The 21248-nt window shown below is 45.0% G+C and overlaps 1 protein-coding gene across 1 annotated transcript in view; it reads right to left on the reverse strand.

The window, feature by feature from the left end:
- ULK1 (unc-51 like autophagy activating kinase 1) overlaps positions 1-21248 on the reverse strand; it is a gene marked incomplete at its 3' end in the record, with an annotated part of 69523 nt that overhangs the window by 3973 nt on the left and 44302 nt on the right. Inside the window, exons 12-24 of the mRNA XM_079543853.1 lie at positions 19495-19583; positions 17343-17508; positions 16469-16529; positions 15995-16084; positions 12618-12743; positions 9612-9763; positions 8919-9002; positions 8080-8342; positions 7276-7460; positions 6384-6499; positions 5658-5801; positions 2948-3135; positions 57-235 (exon numbers count right to left, since the gene is read on the reverse strand). Of these exons, the coding sequence (XP_079399979.1) occupies positions 57-235; positions 2948-3135; positions 5658-5801; positions 6384-6499; positions 7276-7460; positions 8080-8342; positions 8919-9002; positions 9612-9763; positions 12618-12743; positions 15995-16084; positions 16469-16529; positions 17343-17508; positions 19495-19583 (1843 nt within the window). The remainder of the gene's footprint in view (positions 1-56; positions 236-2947; positions 3136-5657; positions 5802-6383; positions 6500-7275; positions 7461-8079; positions 8343-8918; positions 9003-9611; positions 9764-12617; positions 12744-15994; positions 16085-16468; positions 16530-17342; positions 17509-19494; positions 19584-21248) is intronic.

Consider the following 21248-nt stretch of genomic DNA (forward strand, 5'->3'; position numbering starts at 1 on the left):
GCGCGGCGGGGAGGAGCAGCCCACACGGAGCTCCAGGCCCTCTGCCCAGCCCTTACCTCCACTCCCGGCTGAGCAGGCTGATCTGGTCGGCCACCACGCTCTCCTGCAGCTGGTATTCGGATGCTGCTGAACCGCTCATCTCGCTGGAGTTGCCTTTCAGGGCAGCAATCTCCATCACATAGTGGACAAAGGCCAGCGTGAAGCGGAGGCTGCGCAGGATGTCGGTGTGCTCTTGCTGTTGAAGGGAACACCAAGGGGGGTTACGAGGGGAAGGCTGCTCACATTGAGCTGTGCCAGTGACTCATCCCAAATGAAAGAGATAACATCGGAGCCTGAAACCTTCCTACACTTCTTTTCTGTGCAAGGAAAACAAACTCAGCACCGAGCCCACACTGCACCAGTTCCTCCTCTGCATTAAAGGCAGCAAGTAACAGCCCCAAGCCAGAGATCGCAGGCCAGTCCCTGCAGAAGCTGGAGAGACTTGCTTCAAAAAGTGACACGCTGCCTTCCTAAGGACTGTTCACAGCAATTTTGGGCTGTTTGGAAAGTCAGGCAGAAAGGTGACAGCACCGCTGGCCCAGATCCAGACCCCGCCACAGCCATGCTGGTACAAAACTGAAATCAGGTGTGCATTTTATGTGAGAGTGACCACCCCTTACAACACAAAAACCTGCTAACAGTGTGGCCCATCCCACACCCCAGCCCTTGTTTAGCTGTGTCTCCAGCTGCTCCTGGCCCAGTGCAGGGAGCCCTGGGTGAGGTCCTCTGAAGGGACAGCAAGGACAGCCTTTAACTGCAGCTCCTCTCAGCTGGTGAGGGGAGAGATGCACCCTCAAAGCACTACATCCACTTCAAAGCTGTTTTCCCTCTGCTATTACAGACCAAAGGGTATTATCCCATTTCTCAGAAGCTGTATTGCTTAAATCACAGCAAACATTTTTGGGAAATCAGTATTTGTGGAAAAACGGAACAGCTGTGTGTCCTACAAAATGAATCGCTGCCTGGATCAGATGCTGTGTGTACTCTGTGTAGTAAAGCAGCGAACATGCTTGACCTTCAAATATTTACAGGAATGGTTCTCTTACAGGGGCTTGGTGAGGCTGTTTCAAACGTGACTATGAAGGAACGGTAGCCAACCAAACACACACATAAAAAAAACATGCTTTATATTTTTCATTCACCATCTCAGGCACTTGGCTGCCAAAGGAGCTTTGGCTATCTGAAACATTAATCTCTCCTCTGCTATCTTGCTATCTGGACAGTCCAGTAAGGCAAGGAAGTGTTTTCTCTGCCTTCCTCTATTTTCTTTCAAAGCAGAGGAGGAACTTGGAGATTAAGTAGCTGCCAAGTCATACAAGAATCTTGTGGCAGAGCAGGAATCTTCTAAGATCTTGCAAACCTCAGCCTCATATCTCTAACTAACGTACAGTCCTTCCCCTTTGCTTATATAGTTAGCTTGCATTAACTACACTAGCATTTCTGGCCTCATTAGGCATCACAATAGTCTTGCCTTCCAAAGCCATCTCTGTATTGTGCCTTTAAAGCACTGCAAAACAACAAAAACCTTCAATTTGCCTTGCCTGTACTTCAGGAAACATTTTCAAATGATGAAAGAAACCACCACCTATCTGAATGCAACAGCTCTTCTCAAGACAAACAGAGGTGCTTAAATAGCAAGACTTCATTGCCATGAAAGCATCAGCAGAAAGCAGATCTGCCAGGTTTCAGTTCTGGCTGACTCTGCAGAGCACAAAGGGGTCTCCAAAAATGCCAAAAAGGTTCAGTGTCAGGAAGGTTTTGTGAAGTGCGTGTGAATGGCTGCTGCACCCAGCAGAAATTGTGACCAAACCCAAATGATTCATTATAGACATGAGAAGCTGAACTGAATGGGATTAAGATCAGGCTGATACTTCTTTAGAACCCTTCAGATCCTGAAGAGCAGTGACAGCTGGCAGGGACCCATATTTCTTGGACCTCACAAAGACAGTATGCTCAGTTAAATTCAGTACTGCTGTTATGCATCAATGTTTAAGTTACAGCCTTGTAGCTCTGCAGCTAATTGAGCAAATTAATGCAATTCAATGCATAATTGACAAAAAATTTGAGCTAGAAATCTGAAGCAGAAGAGCAAACCCACACTCTACAAACAATGCATGCAGATGTCAGCAGGTATCCAAGTGGTTTTTGAAACACCAGCAAGATTCCAATGCAGAGAGCCTTTCCCAGTCCTAGGTGGTCCAAGAAGGCATTACAAATAGCACTGAATCCATGACTGATTCAGTCTCCCACCTCTCCTGCAAATGGGCACCCTGACCTACATTTCAACTATATCTCAGCTACAAAAGCATTTGTTCTGCTTCAGCCAGCCTTCAGCCTGCAGAGAAGGGGAGTCTGGCAGTCTTTCAGCTCAGCAATCTGGTTCAGCTGTTCTTGTGCAAAGCATGTCACGTTCCACTTGCCCCCATCACCAACATAAGTGTCACGTTCACTTTTTTCAGACCCTTTCAGCTGAGGCTGTATCACTGACTGACTCTATAAGTGCATGCAGCAGGCAGGCATTTGATATGCCCAAGCTACTCACTCTCTCAGGTCAGCTATTACTAACACTGAGCCTTTTAAAAGGGAAAAAAGCCCAAAGTATCCCAGTTCTCTTCGGAAACTGATGCAGAACACACCAGGTAACCGATACTTCCAACCTGCAATTTCAGCTTTTGAAATCATGTCTCAAGGACTAAAAAGCTCAACAGCAGGCTCAAAAACCAGTGCACTAAGCATGTCCTGAATCTCCTGAGCACTGTCTCGCCCAGCTCTCCTGAAGCCAGTTCACACCGTCTTTGGAAATGACTGCCTTGGCTACAAATGTGGAGCCAGAGAACCTTTGGGTACACTTTCCTTTTATTGTTCCCTGTCCTTTGCCCCTAACAAGTCCCCATAGGGATATACCTACCTCCATGAGCGTCTCTTCAGGCAGCTCTGGTGCCTCGAATGTAACAGCACCTTCCAGGTTAGCGGTGATCGGATCAGCAAAAGCATAGCGGAGACTCGAAGGGCCCTCCAGAGCATCCCCACCAGTTCCCACTGCCAAGTGCCTGCCAGTGAATGAGCCTCCAGAACTGAGAGAGCTGGAAGACCCCACTGAAAAAAAGAAAGAAAGGAATTACTTAAGATATTAATATTAGGCGAGTTATTTCTCGCCCAGCACAGGGGATGCTTGTCACTGTAGGATCCAGGATCCTGGCTCTGGTAGGAGCCAGCAACAGGTACTCTAGAGGAAGATACAAAGATTCGTGATGCAAAATAACCACACCACATGCAAGATCCTCAGTGACTCAGGAAGACCAGTTTACAAGCTCAAGCAAATTTAACGCACTTTTCTGACTGCCAGTGATTTACGGTGACAAGCCCAGAAGCACCTTTTTTTCTCCCTCAAATCCCTTCTGAACCCTGCCACAATACCTTGAGCTGAATTTATCATACACCACCATCATCAGCTTCAGCCTCATCATGGATCAGCACAATTTGAACCCTGGTCCCAAAGCTTTAGTTCTGTCAATGAATGAGTACCTCTGGTAAGTGAGGTTTTAAACATAGTTTTAAAACATTTGCCACTTGCATGCAAACCAGGAGAGCTTTTTGTTGCATGCCTTGTACTTCTGTTTTCCTCTCTTTACAAGTAGGAGGTTGGATAAAGCAGGTGATTTCAGCTGAACCATGACCCTAACCTCAGGATTCAGGAGTCTTTAAGTACTGTGTTCATCAGCCAATTCCACCACCACTGTCTTCTTCTTTTCTTAGCAACTGAATCCACCTTGAGAATATACTGCTCATAAAAGATGCACACTTCAAAAAGAAGTTTCTGTCTCAGAGTACTGATAACACATTCATCAATTCCAGAAGGCTTCGTATCTCCAAGACACTGCTGCAGAGGGATATATTCTCTGTGTGTCAGGGAGACGCCAATACCAGCTCTAACACTTTACTAATTCTCCTCTGATCCTCCGGAGGAAGATTTTCCTCTTCTATCCACAAACTTCATCTGCTGCCCTACCCTGACTTTGGAAGGCTGAGCAAAACAATGCACATCTCAACAACTGATATGCAGTGATGTGCTGCTTCCTCTCCTCTCGGAGGTCTTTCCCACTTGGCACACTTCAAAGCTAAGTGAGGATCATAAAAGACTGGTAAAGTATTTCCAGATCTTTCAGAGAAAGGAAAAGACCAACACCACCACATTCTGGATACCCTGTAATTCTGTGGAACTGTTCACAGAAACTGTTGTGATGATTCATGAAACGGCTCTGTCTTTGTACCTGTCAAGTGATCTTACTCGTGGATTGTCAACACACTTGGGGTGTGGAGTTCTAGCTTGCAAAGCTCCCTTTTTCACCATTCACTTTTATGCATTAACTATAACACAAGGAGCTATTGCAAAGATCTAATAAATAAAGCTTGTCAAGCAGCTTTGAGTGCCTTTACCCAAATCTGTGGATGTGTTGTAGGCTCACTATTCAATAGTCTTCTCTACCAGGAATTTCATCTGAAATTTTAACTGCTCAGCAGATCCTTAAACATCCAACTATCACTCCACCAAAGTGGCACTTGGATCTACTTCCAGATTGCTATTATTCCCTCAAAAGCAATAAACAAGACTGAATTCTCTATTCACAGCATTTCAGTGGCAGCTAGAGGCACTAACCAGGATAGTAGCCCCATTGTGCTACAGGACAGTCAGCCACTTTGTATGAGAGTCCCTGCCCTACAGAGCTTACACTCTAAATAAAGGAGACAAAGGAAGGATTACAGAACCAACTTCCAGACAAGGATCGGAGTGGTTTTAGTTATGATGGAAATCCAAGCCATACCCAGAAACTGAGCCCAGTCCCCATAGTCTGAGTCAAGCAGCTTATTCATAGTTGCATCCAAACCTTCCCCGCAGTAATTAAGAACAACAGCTTCGACTACATTCAGATGAGCAATGGCCAGGACAAGAACTGAAACCAGCCAAAAACGCAGATAGAAGTATCCAAATAGTTTTTTGATTACAGATTCCAGCTCCCAGACACATAGCCCCAAAATGGACAATTACTGCAGCCTCAGCTGTTGGCTGATGAGGCCAGAGTGCTGGCATCTTAAAGGATCTGTCAATCAGGACTGCACTTCCCCATTTCCTACTTAAGTAATTCACAGCATAAGTAACACCACTTGTACTTTTGCATACAGAGCCCTTTCGTGATGGTACTCGTGCACTGAAACTGCTTTGCATGAATGGTCACACTTGTCTTTTATAACTTATCTGAAACCTATGAGGAAAACCATCAGAATACAGAGCAATCTTTCTCTCTGTTGACCTACCAACAGCAATGGATCTATGAACAGCTGCAGCATTATTCCTGAAGCAAACAGAAATGAAGCAAAAGGAACAGTTTGCTTCCCTCTTCCAGTCTTGGAAACTCTTATAAGGCGTTAGTCCTTGTGCCAGCACGAAGAGTTATGAGTAGTAATTGGGGTTGGCAAGAGCCAGTACAAGAACCTTAAAGGCATTTAAACCACCGAGCTCTCTCTGGACAGCCTGCTTCCACCACCAGTATGCAGCAGTGAGGAATACAGCACGTCGCTCTGTCTCCAGACATTGGAACAGGCAGGAATCAGCCCTTTACCTGAAAACATCCTGGTCCTCGTGGTCTGTGGGGGAGTTGTTCCACTGGGAGGGGATCCAACAGTAAAAATCACTGGGGATGGGCTGGCAGAGCCCCCCGCCCGGGCACCAGAGTGCAGTGTCCCTCCGTAAGCACCTGAGGGAGCTGGGGAGACAGTTGAAAGGTGCAGACTGACATTACAGGAAAGTTACTCCGAGCACGGTGTGCCTCACCCAGCGGTGTTACGTCCCTGCAGACTCTCTCAGGAGATGGTGGCTACCAGCACAGGCCAGCGCTCCCTGTGGAAGCATCCCACAGCCAGGCAGGCTGGCACGGACAGCAGGACGTGAGCCTGGGCAGCGTTACATGGTGCTGCAGCTGTTCTTCCCTCCTCACTTCCCAACCTGCACGCGCAGGAAGACCCACCCTTGCAGAGTCATTCATAGTCAAACTGCCTGGCAGAACGTCCCCACTTCCACATGATATCTCATTCAGAAGGGGCCAAGAGAGGAAGCCCTGCCTACAAAATCACACTGCTAGCCAGCAATTACACAGCACGCATAAAGCCACAAGCCTTCGAGCGCTCACAAAAGAAAGAAAGCATCACAACACTCCTCACACACAGCAGTCGTTTCCTACAGCAAAAGCCATCAGAAAAGAAGCCTCCCTTTCATAGGAGGCATGCAGGCAAACACTTTCCCCCAACACAAGCCCATCCTGTCAAATCTGCCCGTTCTCCCCACTTACCTGCAACTTCCATTGGCTTCTCGCTGTTCAGGCTGTCATTGCTGCCAGCTTCTGAGATCTGTGCCCCAAAGGCTGCCTTGAGAAGCAGGTCAGTGAGCCTGCCTGTGCTTAGAGATCTAAAAGGAGAACGTACAAGATGATGCAGAAACTCACCAGTAAGGTTCATGGGTTTCAGTTAGTTTGTGCCATTGCTGGTCCACAAACACTACACAGCAAATAGTCCAGAACTGAAATAACCACTAGCCCTATTCCTCCTCCAACAGAGTATCTGAAGCACCTCCTGTTACCTGCAGAAAGCTTATGATTACCATGACTTACAGTATGCAAGTACAGAGTATAGCATTATTGTAGCATAGTTTTTCTTTGATGGAAGATATGGAAATTAATACAAGAAATACGCAGAGGCAGGTAAGAAAAACTTAATGCTAACACCTGAGCAACCCTGTATCCTGCAACATTCACAACAGTCAGTACCTGGCTTTCAAACAGATCTTTGAAGACCTGTGCCCACTGTGTGATAGACACAGAACACACACCTCTCACTTATGACAGGCGCACGCTTCAAAAAGAATAAAGCACACATTTGCATAATTGCAGGGAGCCTGCTCTAATAACCAGATCCTTGATCCCCACTTGATGGAACCTTGGGCAGTAACAGTGTAAAGCTGCAAGCAATCTTTCATGTCATAAAATCTAGGCCATGGCCTGCCCCTGTAGAGAAAAGTCTTTAAAAATCTGCATAACATCTGCTTGCATCCCAGTGGTGCTAGGAGACGACTGCAGAATGCTTGCAGATACATGATGATTGAAATAGCTGACATTTGAGATTTGCCCCATCCATCCCATGTTAGGGAAGGAAAATCCACTGTGTACAAAGCAGACTACAGCTCACCTGCCCTTGATCTCCTCCACAGGCCTCAACCCCAAGCCAGTCTGCTGGCAGTGGAAGTGACCCATCTCCTTCAGATCTGGCAGGGTCCTGTTCCGTGTTGGAGTCATCATGACCCCCTGATGGGCCAAGAGAGTGAGAAGGTTCTGGGAACTTGGGGTTTTGGGAAACTCAAAAGGGGACACAGCCTAGGAGAAAGAGAGCACAAAGAGAATGTTTTAAAACCAAAGGTTCCCTCATCCTTCACTAATTTATCAAAATTAAATTGTACACATAAAAAACATGTCTGAAATGAAGAGGTAGAAATCCCAGCCCACATAATTACTTGTTCCCTGTCTCAAAAATGCTAAAATGAAAGGACAACAAACTGCTGAAAATTCATTGCAGCTTAATAAAAGCACAGAGAAAATGCTGTCCCAGCACCAGCTTCACATCAGATGCTATGGCTGCCACCCACCCAACAGCCTGCTGTCTCTGCTGGGATTTCTACTGCATGCACATTTGTGTCAAAAGCCTTGACGTGCAAATCAACCCTGACACTGCAGTTCACTAATGCGCTTCTGTCCTAATCTGGTCAGCTCCTTTTCATTGCCTGTTTAGAACCCTGGACTCTACTCAGACTGCAAACACTGCTGCCAAGTGAGAAGAATTAGGACACCACCACAGTTCACACAAATTATTAAGCAGCCCTTGAAGAACAGTGAATAAGTGGTGATAAATCCAGGTCAGAGATCATACAGTGGTTCACCCTGAAAAAACACAACAGCTCAAGTCATGAAAAACCCAAAAGCAGACTCCTTGATTTACCTTTGTAGGGGAGCCCATGATAGTTGGCAATGGGCTTCTCTGCATGAACTCAGACAGCTTTGGTGAGGATCTGAGCTGCCGGCAGTGCTGCAGGCCATGAATCTGCAGAGGTTGGCTGACTGGGGTATGGCCAAAGTGAGCAACTAGGGGATCAGAGTGCTGCTTGGTTATCTTCTGCCTGCAGGAATGCAAATCTGACAAGTTGGGAGCACTGTGGAGCCGAGAGCCCATCCCTCGAGGAGAATGTTCGGGTGCGGAGGCACCTGGAGGCCCAAACACAGTGACAAATCACATCATTTTCTGGTTCTAAAAGAAAATGTCAGATTGATCACAAGATTCATTGATAAGACACCCAAGAAGGTAAGTTTGTACCAGGCATCTACAGATCAAACCCTTCAATTAATGGATAAAGACGGCACTCTGTGCCATAAAGCTTCTATGCCTGACTGGGTTTTGACTCCACAGGAGGCACAGAAAGAACAACAGGGACATAGAAATGTAGTTTCCTCCCTTTACTGCAGCCATTACAAAGGAAATTAAACATTGAACAGGCAACAAGGCAAAAGAAGAGTCTGGGGCTTTGAGATGGTTTTCCTCCACTCAAATCAATTAACTGCAATGTCCCAAATTAGAGTTTGTGTGTCGCAAGATCTGTCAGCACTAGAAGATGGATGTCAGAACGTGAATGGATCAATTCAGACTCCTACCAGCACACACAAATCCTGGTGGCCAAGCATCAAGAGAAGATGCTGAAGGAACACACCCCACACTGAAACCTCTCAGATTATGGCTCTGGCCTTGTCCACAAGAGTCATGAAGGAAAGCAAGGACCAACGTACCAACTGCAGGAATCCGACTTCTCACTTCTGCTCCAAGAGAAGAGGGGATAACAGTCTGGCTGGGCTGCTCCGGGATCGTTCCAACTTTAAATTAACACAATCAAAAAGTTTATTTGGTATTAAGTTTCCACAGTAAACAACACTACTCGCCACCTATTTTTAAAAAGGTGGTGTTTATCTCTCCCATCTCAGCCATGGTTGTATAGTAAAATAAGGAGAAAAGTTCTAGCTGGTACTCGTTTAGCCAAGCCTAGTTTGACTTCACACAGACAAATTAACTCAGAGGGCTAGAGCATGAACATTCACACAGACACTTTTCATTAGGAGCACTGAAGTTTCAAGCCCTTCTAGAGCCGGTTGGAATACTGCTCTGACAGCAGTTGGATCACGTTTTTCCTCACTCCAGCCCAAACTGGTAAAAAGATACTCTGTGCCTAGAAAAGCCCTCTGCAGAGGACAGCAACATGTTTCACACAGACACTAGAACACTGCTTACCTCTCCTGAAGCTAATAGGCGTTTTCTGCTCCATTTTACCAAGGCCAAAACACTTGTTACTCTACCGAGAAGAGTCATGGGAAAACACAACCATCTGAACTCCCAATTACCTGACAGCTATACCCGGCCAAAACCTCCTCTTTGCAGGAAAGAGACATGATTGTATTAGAGCAGAAACGTGCCAGTTGACACCTTACCTTGTGGTGATGGCATAAATGGCTTGGCACCGCCAAAGGAAAGCTTTCTAGAGCTAGGCACAGATCCATGGTCTCCAGGATAAGGAGGGGAAGCACCAGTTTTAGGAAAACCAAGAGGGCTTGTACTGCTAGATCTCCGGACCGTACCAGACCTTGCAGGAAACAAAATACACATTACTCCAGTTGCTAATAAAGAGGAGTAAGGAAAACACCATAACCACACACTCAAACACACAGTGCTATTTCCACAGACTTGGAGCTTCATGATTGCTTATTCTGGATCAAAATCGCACTGTGCCAGGACTACACAAATACAGATCACACCCAGAGGAGTTTTTCTTTGGGCTGGAATGGTCAGTACTGCCTGGGTGCCAAACTCCTGTAACATCTTATGAAACCTCTCCTTGGAGAATTCAAATCAAGTTGTTTGTGCCACACATGCAAGAACCTCAAGTACACCTAGCCTAAAAAGAAACAAAGAGGAAAGTAGAACAGGAGAATGTGAATAGAGCCACACCATCCCTCTGGAGAAAAATGGGATGTGAGTATACTACTCCTCAATTTTGAACAGTGTCATCACACCTCAAAGAGCACAGCCTAAATCCCATCTACTGAAATGCTGATCTATCACTGCAAGCTCCTTTCACCAAGATTCCCATTACATGCCTCTATATGAGACAACAGCTTTTCATCAAATACTTTATTCTACTCTCAATTTAGAAACAGTTTTTTCCATTGCTGAAAGGACCTCAGTCACAGCCAGTAGGTGGTGTTCTGGAGAGGAATCAATGAATATGCTGAAAAAGAAAACCTCTGCTCAAGCCACTGAAGGATGCTATCACCAAGGTACCCTCTTTCCCATCCCAGCAAAGCAGTATTAAGCTGCCCACACGCCTCTGAACAGCAGGAACAAAGCCAGGTTTCAGTAGTACAAGCAGGGCTAACTGCAGTAGAGGCAAAGTTGTTCTGATGAACTGTCAATAAATCTATTCAATAGCACTACCAGGTATGTGTGTGTTATATGTGTTACTTGATGTCACGTTTCAGAGAAGAAAACAACAACAGTAATAGAGGTAAGAGTGATTTCTTCTCCATTCTTCCTCCCCCATCCTCACTCTAATCTTTTACTGTTTTTCAGTCAAACACATCCACACTATATTCACATGCTAGGAAAAAAAGAAGGAAAAAAAAAGGAAATCCTTAAAAAATTTAACCTAAAAATCACTTCTGCTCAGGTTGCTCCAGATTTAGAGGTGTAACACTCATTGAGCACCCTGTCCTGAAAGAAAATTGAATGCACAAAAAGGAAGCAGACACCTGGACACTCAGTGGCAGAAAGAAGGTATTGATTGTTCTGCCAAGTTTTCAACTCTTCAAAATATCAACCATCCAGGAGGCTAAATACTATCTGTTGTGAATGTGCAGGAAAAAAAACAGGAGCTGATTGAAGCTGCTGAAAGATGTGGAATGTTAATACTGTTAATACTGCCCTGTAAGTAGATGAACGGGACAGGTGATGTGGTCAGAAGTAAACACACATAATTACCACCTCAATAGGCAAGATACCTGACCACAAACAAGCTGTGCCACGCAGGCATCACCAACCAGTCAGATGACAGTGGTCGATATTTCAGAATCTGAGTGTAGGCCAAGGTTTTTAGTCAAATGAGTTCCAAACATGACAAGTCATTTGGCTGGAATAACCTGTTTGATACAGCTGATGGAAAAGTGGGATGACATACAAAATGCTCGATGAAATTTTCTTCTTCCATTCTTGAAGCATGTCTAACGAATTTGCTGATTAGAGGAAGTGATGATGAGAGATAAATATGGCTTCCTGGGGCAGAAAAACATGACGCCAGAGATTCGGAGGTGATGCTAAAAGCAGAGCATGAATCATCTGATTGGTTCCATTCCTCGAGTTCCTCTGCAGGGACAGTGCTAATCACACCATTACACAGTGCTGACTAAAAGGAGCAGAACAGGAGTTTGACCCCGGACAGGTAGTCGCAGGCTGAGCCTGGTCTCAGCAGCCTGTCATAAGCTTTGCAATATGAATTACAGGGCATGAAGGGAACTGGAAGCCAAACCATCACACATTCAAATAACTGAGTGTACAACAGTATTAAAGTAGCACTGGCAGAAAACAAACATCTTTGTCAATACACCCTGTAGATCAACGCGTGCCTTCATTTCTGGCAAACTTCAAGTAAGCCTTACCCTAAATTAAGCTGATAGAAGCCCAAATTCAGGCTCGCACAGGCATTACCCCATTTCTGACAGCTAAACTTGAACTAATTCAGAAACTGTGAATACTCTCTGCCCTCGCTGTGCAAAGTTTTCAAGATCCTGTGCAATTCTCCTTCCTACTAGTCCATGGCCTGGGCTGCCACTGTTAACCCAGATCTCAAAACCATAGGAATCATCAATTACACACGTCCAGAGGCAAAAGCCTGGCATTTCTTGAAGGTACAGGACATTACTCCTGAGCTCGGCTGAAGGCTGACAGCCAGCTCTTCCTGAGGACCCTCATAAAGCATGCTCTGCCTCACAGGCAGAGATTGCTCACGACTTAATCAGACTGCATAACCACACTGCCATGCAACTCGTGTAAGAGGCGTCATCGATGGTGTGATTAGCTACAGGAACCAATTAAGCTCAAGTCAGGTAAGTTCTGCATCCCTACCCATTTTAGCTGTTTACCTCAGCTTTTGCCTTTTATAGAGAAATGTGCCACACAAATGACTGTCCTTGTTTGGACACCAAAACTGTAGGAAGAGCAGTCAGACCCCAAAGGGCTTTCAGTCTGCACAGAAAACTTAAGGGAACTATCTCGCATATACATATATAGACAAAATTTACAGTACTTGGCAACAAATAAATTTCAACATTGTGACAGATGTTGAAAACTTCTAGAGATACAGAGAACAAACCATAAAAGAACCCCAAGATGTGACAGAGTGTAATACACTGACGTCAGCCCTCACCCCCAGCCCCAGCACTCACCGAGGAGAGGCGTACTGGTGGGGAGACTGCAGGTTCTGCTCTATCCGACGGTAGTTATGAATTTGAGTTGGAACCGGGATGGGCACAGAGTGTCCGTATTTGCTGCTGGAAAACTGACCTGGCCGGCTGTTGAAAGGAGACAAAGTCTCTTGTAAGAGGTGGACCTTCAGGCAGGTAATTGGAGCTATTATCTTTATAAGGCAACCACACAGGGAGTGTCCATTTTGCTCCTCTCAGGTTGTGGGTTTATCCTGGGAGGCAGTTCAAAGCTGTATGAATGGGAAATGGCACCGCACACCTCCTGGAAGCAGGCACCTTTCTTCCAACATGATTCCCACCCACAGTTAAAACATACACCCAAGCACACCGCTCCCTTCAGGAAAATGGGAGCCCTGTTATTTCAGGCCACAATTGGCCCAGTTTCCTACAGCCTCAGATCCACAGCCAAAGAGCACATAATTGAACAAAGGCCGAATGCTTGTGGCTCACACAGGACACCACCAAAGACTTTGGTGCCAAGAGGCACCACTGCTGTGGTGGTACTTCTATGAAAGTCTTGACATATCATGAAGAAAACACATTTCTAAGAGCGTATCAGTGTATTTGCAAGTTAACTGCAGGGTGAAGAAAGCAACTCAGGAGAGAATAAATCCAGGGGACAGGAACCAGTATCTTTATGCCCATCAGGGTCAGCAAGAACATCACATCCTCAGAAAGGGATAGGCTCATTCTGCAAACTTCAGACTTCCTTCCATTTCCATCCAAGCAGGTTAACAAGCTCATGCCTGCTACCTGTTCCCCCAGGTGACAGTTTTTCTGCTGTTCTTAACCTGTATGCAACTCCATAAAAAACACACAACACAAAACCCATGCAAACATCACATTTAACTAAGTAGCTGCCTAAAGTCTTTTCCCAAAGGCTCCAGTATCCTAGGAGTAATTGCCATGGCAACGTTATTTACAACTGCCACTTTGCAGGGTGGTTGCACAATTACATAAAGATCTTATTGCTAATGAAGGCTTCTACAGTATTCCATGTTGTCAATGTACAACACACCTGTGTGTGCCCCTCAGAAGTAGGAGGCTTAACTTCAGGTCTAGCTCTCAGGAAGGAGGTGTTTTACATCAGATGAAGATGAAAACAGACATGTAAATCCAGCAAGAACATACATATGTGCATTTGGGAAGAGAGAAGAATTTGTGTCTTGATAGTATGAACTGCCAAACAACAGAATTTCTTTTTTGGAGAATGTCAGCAGTTCTTTGTGGCTTATGGGTATAGTGTTCAACAAAGCTGATCTGCAGGCTTGTGACTGCCATCCTCTGCACTGTGCCCAGGACAACACTTCGCTCAATCACAAAGTCACCAATTAACTGAAACAAGTGATTCTGATTTCTCTCCCTTTCTCAACAGGTCTTTTATTTTTATTTTTTTAAGTCGTACATATTCTTCCTTGTTTGTTCTTACTTCTCTCACCAGAGAACAGAGTTACCACTTGCTATCTGCTTCTAAAAGAGGGCATGGAAGCCTTGCTGCCTCTTGGTGCATGCAGTAAAATAAAGGCATTAAAGGTTTCCAATTCCAAGAGGCAAAGTGAGCTTTTGTTGTCGCTGCTTTCCATCAGCATAAGGCACGGAGTCAGACAGACACAGTGAACAGCTTTAACCAATAGATCTGAGGGCTGATGGCAGACTTTGCATACATCCTGACTTTTGACACAAATTCCAAACCAATTTAAATCTGGCCAAAATCCTGTAAGGGAAAAGAAGATTTGGGGTGAAAGGATTCTTCCTATCCCCAAAGGTCATACAAGTTCCTATAGGAGCCAGATGTCCTACACAAGGTGCAAGCTGCAAAAGAAAGCACCCAAATTAGCTGACAGACTAAATCTGTTAATTGGCCTCAAGCCTCAAAGACTGCAATCGACCATAAATTTGCAAAGACAAAGAGATAAACCTGAAACAGGGAGTTTAATTACTTGGCAGCAATTAAAAGCTCTTTGAAATGGCATCAACCCATTGGTGTGGGATACATAAAGGAAGTACCTTCGGTTAGACTTATTAAAGATCTTCAACATGGAAGTGTTTTTAAAAAAGAAAAAGCTCAAACTGTCAGCATATTTTAATTATACCTAATCCTAATGAGGAGAGCTGTTCTACACTATATCGTGATATTCTGAGGAAAGCCCATTGCCTGCCACAGACTCTGCTTTCTGTCCTACTTGGACTACATCCAAGCACAGCCTGCTAGCCTAGAGCCACACATGAAAAGGGAGAACTGCTGCCTGCACGAAAGGCAGAGGGAGAGAAAACCAGGAGTTTTCTGCACCAGTGAAGCCAAGTGCTGAACCAGTGGGCCACATGAAATTCATGGTGAAGAGCACTGAAAATCATGCTAATAACACAGACATGGCTGGCCGGCAGCAGTTCAAAGATCACGCTTTTGCATTGCAGATTCAGAGTGGCTGCTGCAGAAATTAATTATTTAAGTTTTATTTCCCATCCTGGGCACATTAGGAAGCAGTGCCTCAGTCTTTCTTCAAAGCAGACAAAAAAAAAGTGGGAAGGAGCTCTAGAGCAGAAAAGATAGCAAGAGCAAAAAATACAGCCATTGGCAGTGACTTTCTACCTTGTGATCCCCCAGAATTTGAGGCCAGTTTGGTGAAGGGAAGGCAGCAACTGAATTGAACATCCATGAATTTCCACTCACTGCCTTCCAGAAACAAGGCCAAATCCTTTAATAAGGACTGATCCCCAGAATGCAAAGGAATCAGTTTATTCAGAATAAGCTGTTAAAAAGCTTAGCAGGTAATGGCATAAGAAGTCTCATGCAATTATACTCCACACTGTGGTGTATGTCTGCCAATTAATCTGATCACGTCAGCAAGGCTTTGAGCTATATTCTTCTCCTTTATATTTGTATACTTTCAGGCTATGTTTTGTCATTTTCTGGGCTCTGTTTATGTGACAGCACGTTCAGCACAGACTGGGACTACATTTTCTTTCTAAGTAAGATTTTAGGGTCTTCCTCCTCCCCGAGTGTGAATTCCCTTCCAACTCTCCTCCTTCAAAAGCCACCATATAGACAGAACAGAAGAAGAAAGATGTCTTGCTTCCTCAGCAGACAAGAATGAGGTTGGAAGCAAGCCTGCCAGCTCCCTGTAAACCAAGTACATACCCTAAAGCTTCAAGCTCTAGAGTTTATGCGATCACGTTTCACAGACAAGGGAAGTTTCTCCTAGGTTGTTCTTGTTACCCTTTAATTAAAGGACAGATGTGGAACTTGCTCAGCACACCAATATCTCTTCCTATCCTAGAAGTCAATGGCAGTTTAAATAATAAAAGTTTAATAGTCACAACGGAATAGTCCTTCTTACCTGGAGGGGCTAGGAGAACTGCTGTAAGGGGGAGAAGGAGAAGGTGTTCTTCCCTGACTTTCCAAGCCAGCTGAAGTCACCAGAGAACTCCTGAAAAAATGACAGAATCAAGCTGTTAGAAATCTGTGAAACAACCCTGCCTCCCCCTGCAGAGCACAGAACAGAGCTGTGTCTGCCCAGCACCCTCCCCTGAGTACTGAGTCTAGGAGCCCTGGGTCTGTCATGCTGCCCCACATACACTCCAGTGTTCAGGTGCCACACACTGATCACCTGGCAGTGGCATAGGACTGAAAGGCCCTTTAGATTGCATTGCTCTTATGCCACTTTAACCAGGATAAAGAGCCTTACAGCAAATGAATTGCAGTTTAGTTTTAATGGATGCAGTTCAGTTTAAGCACAGAGTATCAACTTCAGAAGCTGTGTACACACTAGCATACACACATTCAACAATTTCAGCTCCCTTGGTGCTCTTACCCACTGTACATCAGGCTGTCTTGGATTGGCTTCCCTCCTGCAGCCTCTGCAGTCATTTCACCTGAGGAACAACGGAGCGAAGAAGCGTTAGTGATCATATCCCCAGAAAAGCAACTGAATTTCCTGCTCCTCGAAGATCTGCTAAGTTGCACAAGATTTGCCAAATTCACGCAGGCTGAAACTTAAGTTTGTGGATGCTACTGATCCTCATACTATGAAGTCCTGGATGAAATCACAGCATTTATCACCAAGTCCCAACTCAGCAAATTATCATACGCATGGCCAAGATTGAACAACATCCTTCTGCTGGTTAAGTACTTAGACATAAACATACTTAGGTCTGCAGCTGCACTGGAGCTCTGGCCCTTGTCTATATTTCATGCAATTCCTATCAAAGTATAAACACACAGAGGTACTAATAACAAATTCAAGGTATATGAAGAAAAATTCAACATCTCTTTTTTTTTTTCCCTTAAATTTTTCAAGTATAAAATCTGGTTTGGTAGTTGAAATCTTGCCTTTCTCTGTGCTGCTGAGTGAAACTGAACATAGGATAATATGGGAACATCTTCTGGGAGTGGAAGTCACTTCTCTATGAGCCTACTTATCTCTTTTTCCAATTGGATTTCCAGGTTCAATCTCTTACTGCATTCCCCAAATAATCTTTACTCTCATCTCCTATCTTTGAAGATAATTACTAAGTATCCTGTGAAATTAACCAGACAGCCAGATGTCTCCTGCAACTTGAGAACGAGAACATTCCCGCTATTCAGTCGAAACAGCTTTAATCAATGCCTCAACTGTCTATTAACTACCTTTAGGATCTACATCCAGCTTTCCTCAGAATGTCTGCAATTTCCAGAAGCCAACTTACTTGAGAACTGTGCAGGGACCATAACGAAGTCATCAGTGTCACAGGATGAATTCTTACTGCTGCTTCCAGCAGAGTCCTTCGATCCATGCAGGAAGCCGGGGGAATCCTGGGTAGGAGATGCTAACGCCTTCTCTTGCAGCTGCTGCTGCATCTCTCCAAGAGACTGCTAATTCAAGAAGAAAACAAACACTGGCTTCAGCACAGCTACCTCATCATTCTGCTGGATCCTTTAAATCAAGCTGCACAAGGCTACAGACAGCATTTCTCTCATAAACCAGGGCTGATAGCTTGCCAGAGGCAGATGTTCAGTTTTCCGAAAAGGAAGAGCTTTTTATGTCAGTGTCAGAACTGTGCATCCTTTGTTATACAAAACATAGTGCCAGCATGCCTGATGCACCTGAGGTAAGAAAATTTCACTTCAGGTACCATACCCCTTTGCTACTGCTAAGGCCTTCCGGATCAACAGTGCATTTGATACAAACTCAATCTGGTGAGGTTGAGAAATAGAAAAGCTTTCAAAGCTTCTATCTCCACCCACAAACACATACACAGCATCTGCACTTTTGGGACAACCCCGTTTTGCTGTTTCGATATGAGGAGTTAGAGAGACCCAAAGGAGGCCCAGTATTCTGCAGATGAACATCACCTTGCTCTCAGAGGCACGACAGGCTCTAGACAGCTCCATTTTTCCTTCAGAACAAAGAAAGCCCCATAATCCTCACCTCTGACAGACAGATGGAGGAGGCTGGAGATGGATGGTTTAAGAACTGCCCACTGTGCAGATCACAACCTTTATCCTAGTGCTTTTTTTTTTTCATGAGAAAGATCTGAAACAGCTTTTTCCTGAGCCCTATTTAGGCCCCGTTCGCCATAAAGCCTCTCCTGCTGTCCCTACAAGGGACTGACTCTCACTACAAATGCAGAATACACAGGCAGAAGGAATTTCCCAGCTATCAAAGCTCTTTTCCATGCAATATGCTAGCCCTGCCCTGCAGACGGGGCATTTTTGACATGCTGAGCCAGCACAGCTCCATCAGCGTATCTTCCAAATGCAGACCGGGATGGGTGCAGTATACTTCTAACATGGAGCCCTCACAGTAGGACAGCGAGTCTCCACTGCTCCCTGAACCAGGAAAGCTGAAGGGAAATGAGTCTGTTTTTGATATTATCTACCCACCCCTGGAGCCTTTTGGCCAAGGAGCACCCCAGCCAAGAACCCTTCTGTCTGGGGCTGCCAGGAGTAAAAACGCAGCCAGAGACACAATTGTGTGACGTTCAGAGAACAGACCTTCCCTCTCCTGCAGCCTGCACCAGGAGAACGTAAATCAGCTTCAGCGTGTGTCCCTACACCTTTCCCTCAGCAGCTCCTCACAACAGATACAATATTTTCCACAAACACAGAAAGGAAGCCTCAGTCACAGCACTCCCTAAAGGAGTTGAGAAGCCTTGGCAACCTCAGCGAAAAACCAAAAAAGCAGCAGTAACAGGGAGAAGACAAGAACATTCAGTCCTTCTCCCTGCCACTACCCATCACACCACCAGCATCCCTCTGTTCAGAGTTGAAAGGCAGCTTCCACCAGCAGCCTCCAAAAAGAAGCTTTCACTTCAGTGAGCTGAAGGAATGTCACTGCACTGGTCAGTTCATGTCCTACCCTTCAAGACAGTTCTCATAATATGCGAGGCCTGGTGTGAGCAAACTGCCTTGCTGAATGTGTCTCTGTGGGGCTGGGAATGCTGGTCAGAAAGGAGCAGTGCCGTCTGTCAAAAAAAGGGCCAATACGTTGTCAAGTTGCAAAGACTCTGCTTGAGAACAGAGAACTTGCAGCTGAATAAACTATGCCTTAAATTATCGACTTTTTTTGGTTCCAAAGAGCTTCCTATCTCTGCCAACATGAGCAATATTAACACCAACTCCTTTCACAAAGGCTTTTCACATAATAGGCGATAACACTTTGAAATATTTCTTGAGAAGAGAAAGACAACATTCAGCATGCAAAGTATAAGCAGACTGGAAAACAGTGCACAAAACCCAGGGAGAACTCAGGTTTTCTGTCACTCACACCAGGCAACAGCAAAAGCAAAGGCTGCATTTCTAAAGAAGCAAGTGAGAGGCCTGCAAACAGGAGTGGTGCATCCTCTGAGCTGTACTTACAGGAGGTGATGCCAGGTGGGAAGTAGAAGAGCTGCTGGAGGAACTACCAGAGCCTGAACTGGGGTAAGAAGGCATTGGCACAGAAGCAGCTAAAAATAAGGGAAAGAGAAAAAAAGAAAAATACATATATCAATACAAAATAACTTGTCAACATGAGTCAATACTAAAGTGCCTTTTTCATCTTCTTACATCAGGTTTATCTCACATACCAGATATTGCCAGCTAAAGGAGAACAGTAGAAAAACTGGCATTCTGTTCAGTTCTGAGATTTGCATCCATCCACTCCTCCACACGCTAGTTCACCATTACAGCTCTTAGGGTGGAAGGTCTCAGAACATCCAACCAAGATCAAATTTGAGCGTGCAACCATTTGGGTAGTTGAACAATTTTAAACAGAGATCAGATGGGGCAAGTAAGTGAGAAGAACATTTTGCTTTGCTTTTCTTCCATTGAATTGGCAGAGAATGAGTATCTTGTGCCATTTTCTGCCTTTACAGGATCTGTGCTAACGATTCCATGCTTGTTAATTGAAAGAGAGGCAATAAAAGACCCTAAAAGAACACTTCTGTTTGAAGTAAAACTCTGTCATTTTTTGCATTAACTACTACAAAGTTCTAAACAACAAAGTGGAGCAAGCAAACCAAAACTACACTCCTCAGCAATTAACTGTTGAAACGGCGTTTTAATTATAAAAGAATGGAAAAACAATCATTCTAATAAAAGGCTTTATAAGGTCTTCCCTTTTAGCCTATCAAAGAGGGTTAAAGGATGGTGAGATCAGTGCCTCCCAGCACAAAGAGAACAGCCACTTAGAGGCTGAAGTCCTTAGTCTGACAAAGATGCAATGAAATCCAAAAACAGGAAAACAAAGCCAAAAAAGTGCAGACTTATTAACTGGAACAGGGTCATGGTGCTCTTCTCCCCCTCTTTGTTAACATAAACAAAAACCAAATGTTTAAGTTGTACTGCAAACAGAAACCAATTCAGAGCTCTGGGGCTTGTGCAATAGAAAGCCCCAGCAGCATTGACGTGCACACACATACAGGTGCCTTCCCCAGTGCTTTAGAACACACACCAGGACACTGCATGGTAGATGCAGAATTAATGAAATCTTTCTAAACCTTCTGAGAGAGCTTTGTTTTGTTTTGGTTTTGTTTTTTTTTCTTTTAACCTTCCTCCCCCCCCCATCTATGCCGTGCTTGGTTTGCTTCTTGCAATGCACTGTTAAAACACGGCTCCAGATCCAGGACAGAAGCAAGCACTGTGGTGCCCTGAAGATGGATGTTTTGGGAGGTCGGTCAAGGGTTTGGCATGGAGAGCTACACCACCCACATCCCCTTCCAGCTCCCCCGGCTTCCAGCACAGCTGCTCCACACTGCCCACGCTCAGGGAACACACACAGAGATCTGGGAAGTTGCCTGCAAAAGAGAGAGCTCTGTCCTGCCTATACTCTGCTTCTGATCTCACAGACCCCCACAGAGGAATCCCTCAGACCTTTCTCAACCCCTTAATACCAGGAACCAGAGGCGAATCTCCCCATTTTTATCCTGCCAGCTGCTCTGCACCACTCACCTTTGCACAGACAGACCCTCCCACTATGCAAAGGCTCTTAAGAAAAAGCAAGTGGCTTTTGAACTGCGTCCACATGCAAAAATTGTAGTGCTGGCTGTTTTTCCTGGAATTGGTATTTTCATTAGAGTCATATCAGTTCTCTCTCAAGGTCCCTTCCATTCTAATTTTGGTTTTGTGTTTAT

The sequence above is a fragment of the Tetrao urogallus genome (genome assembly GCF_951394365.1).
Source record: "Tetrao urogallus genome assembly, chromosome: 17".
Taxonomy (NCBI): Eukaryota; Metazoa; Chordata; class Aves; order Galliformes; family Phasianidae; genus Tetrao; species Tetrao urogallus.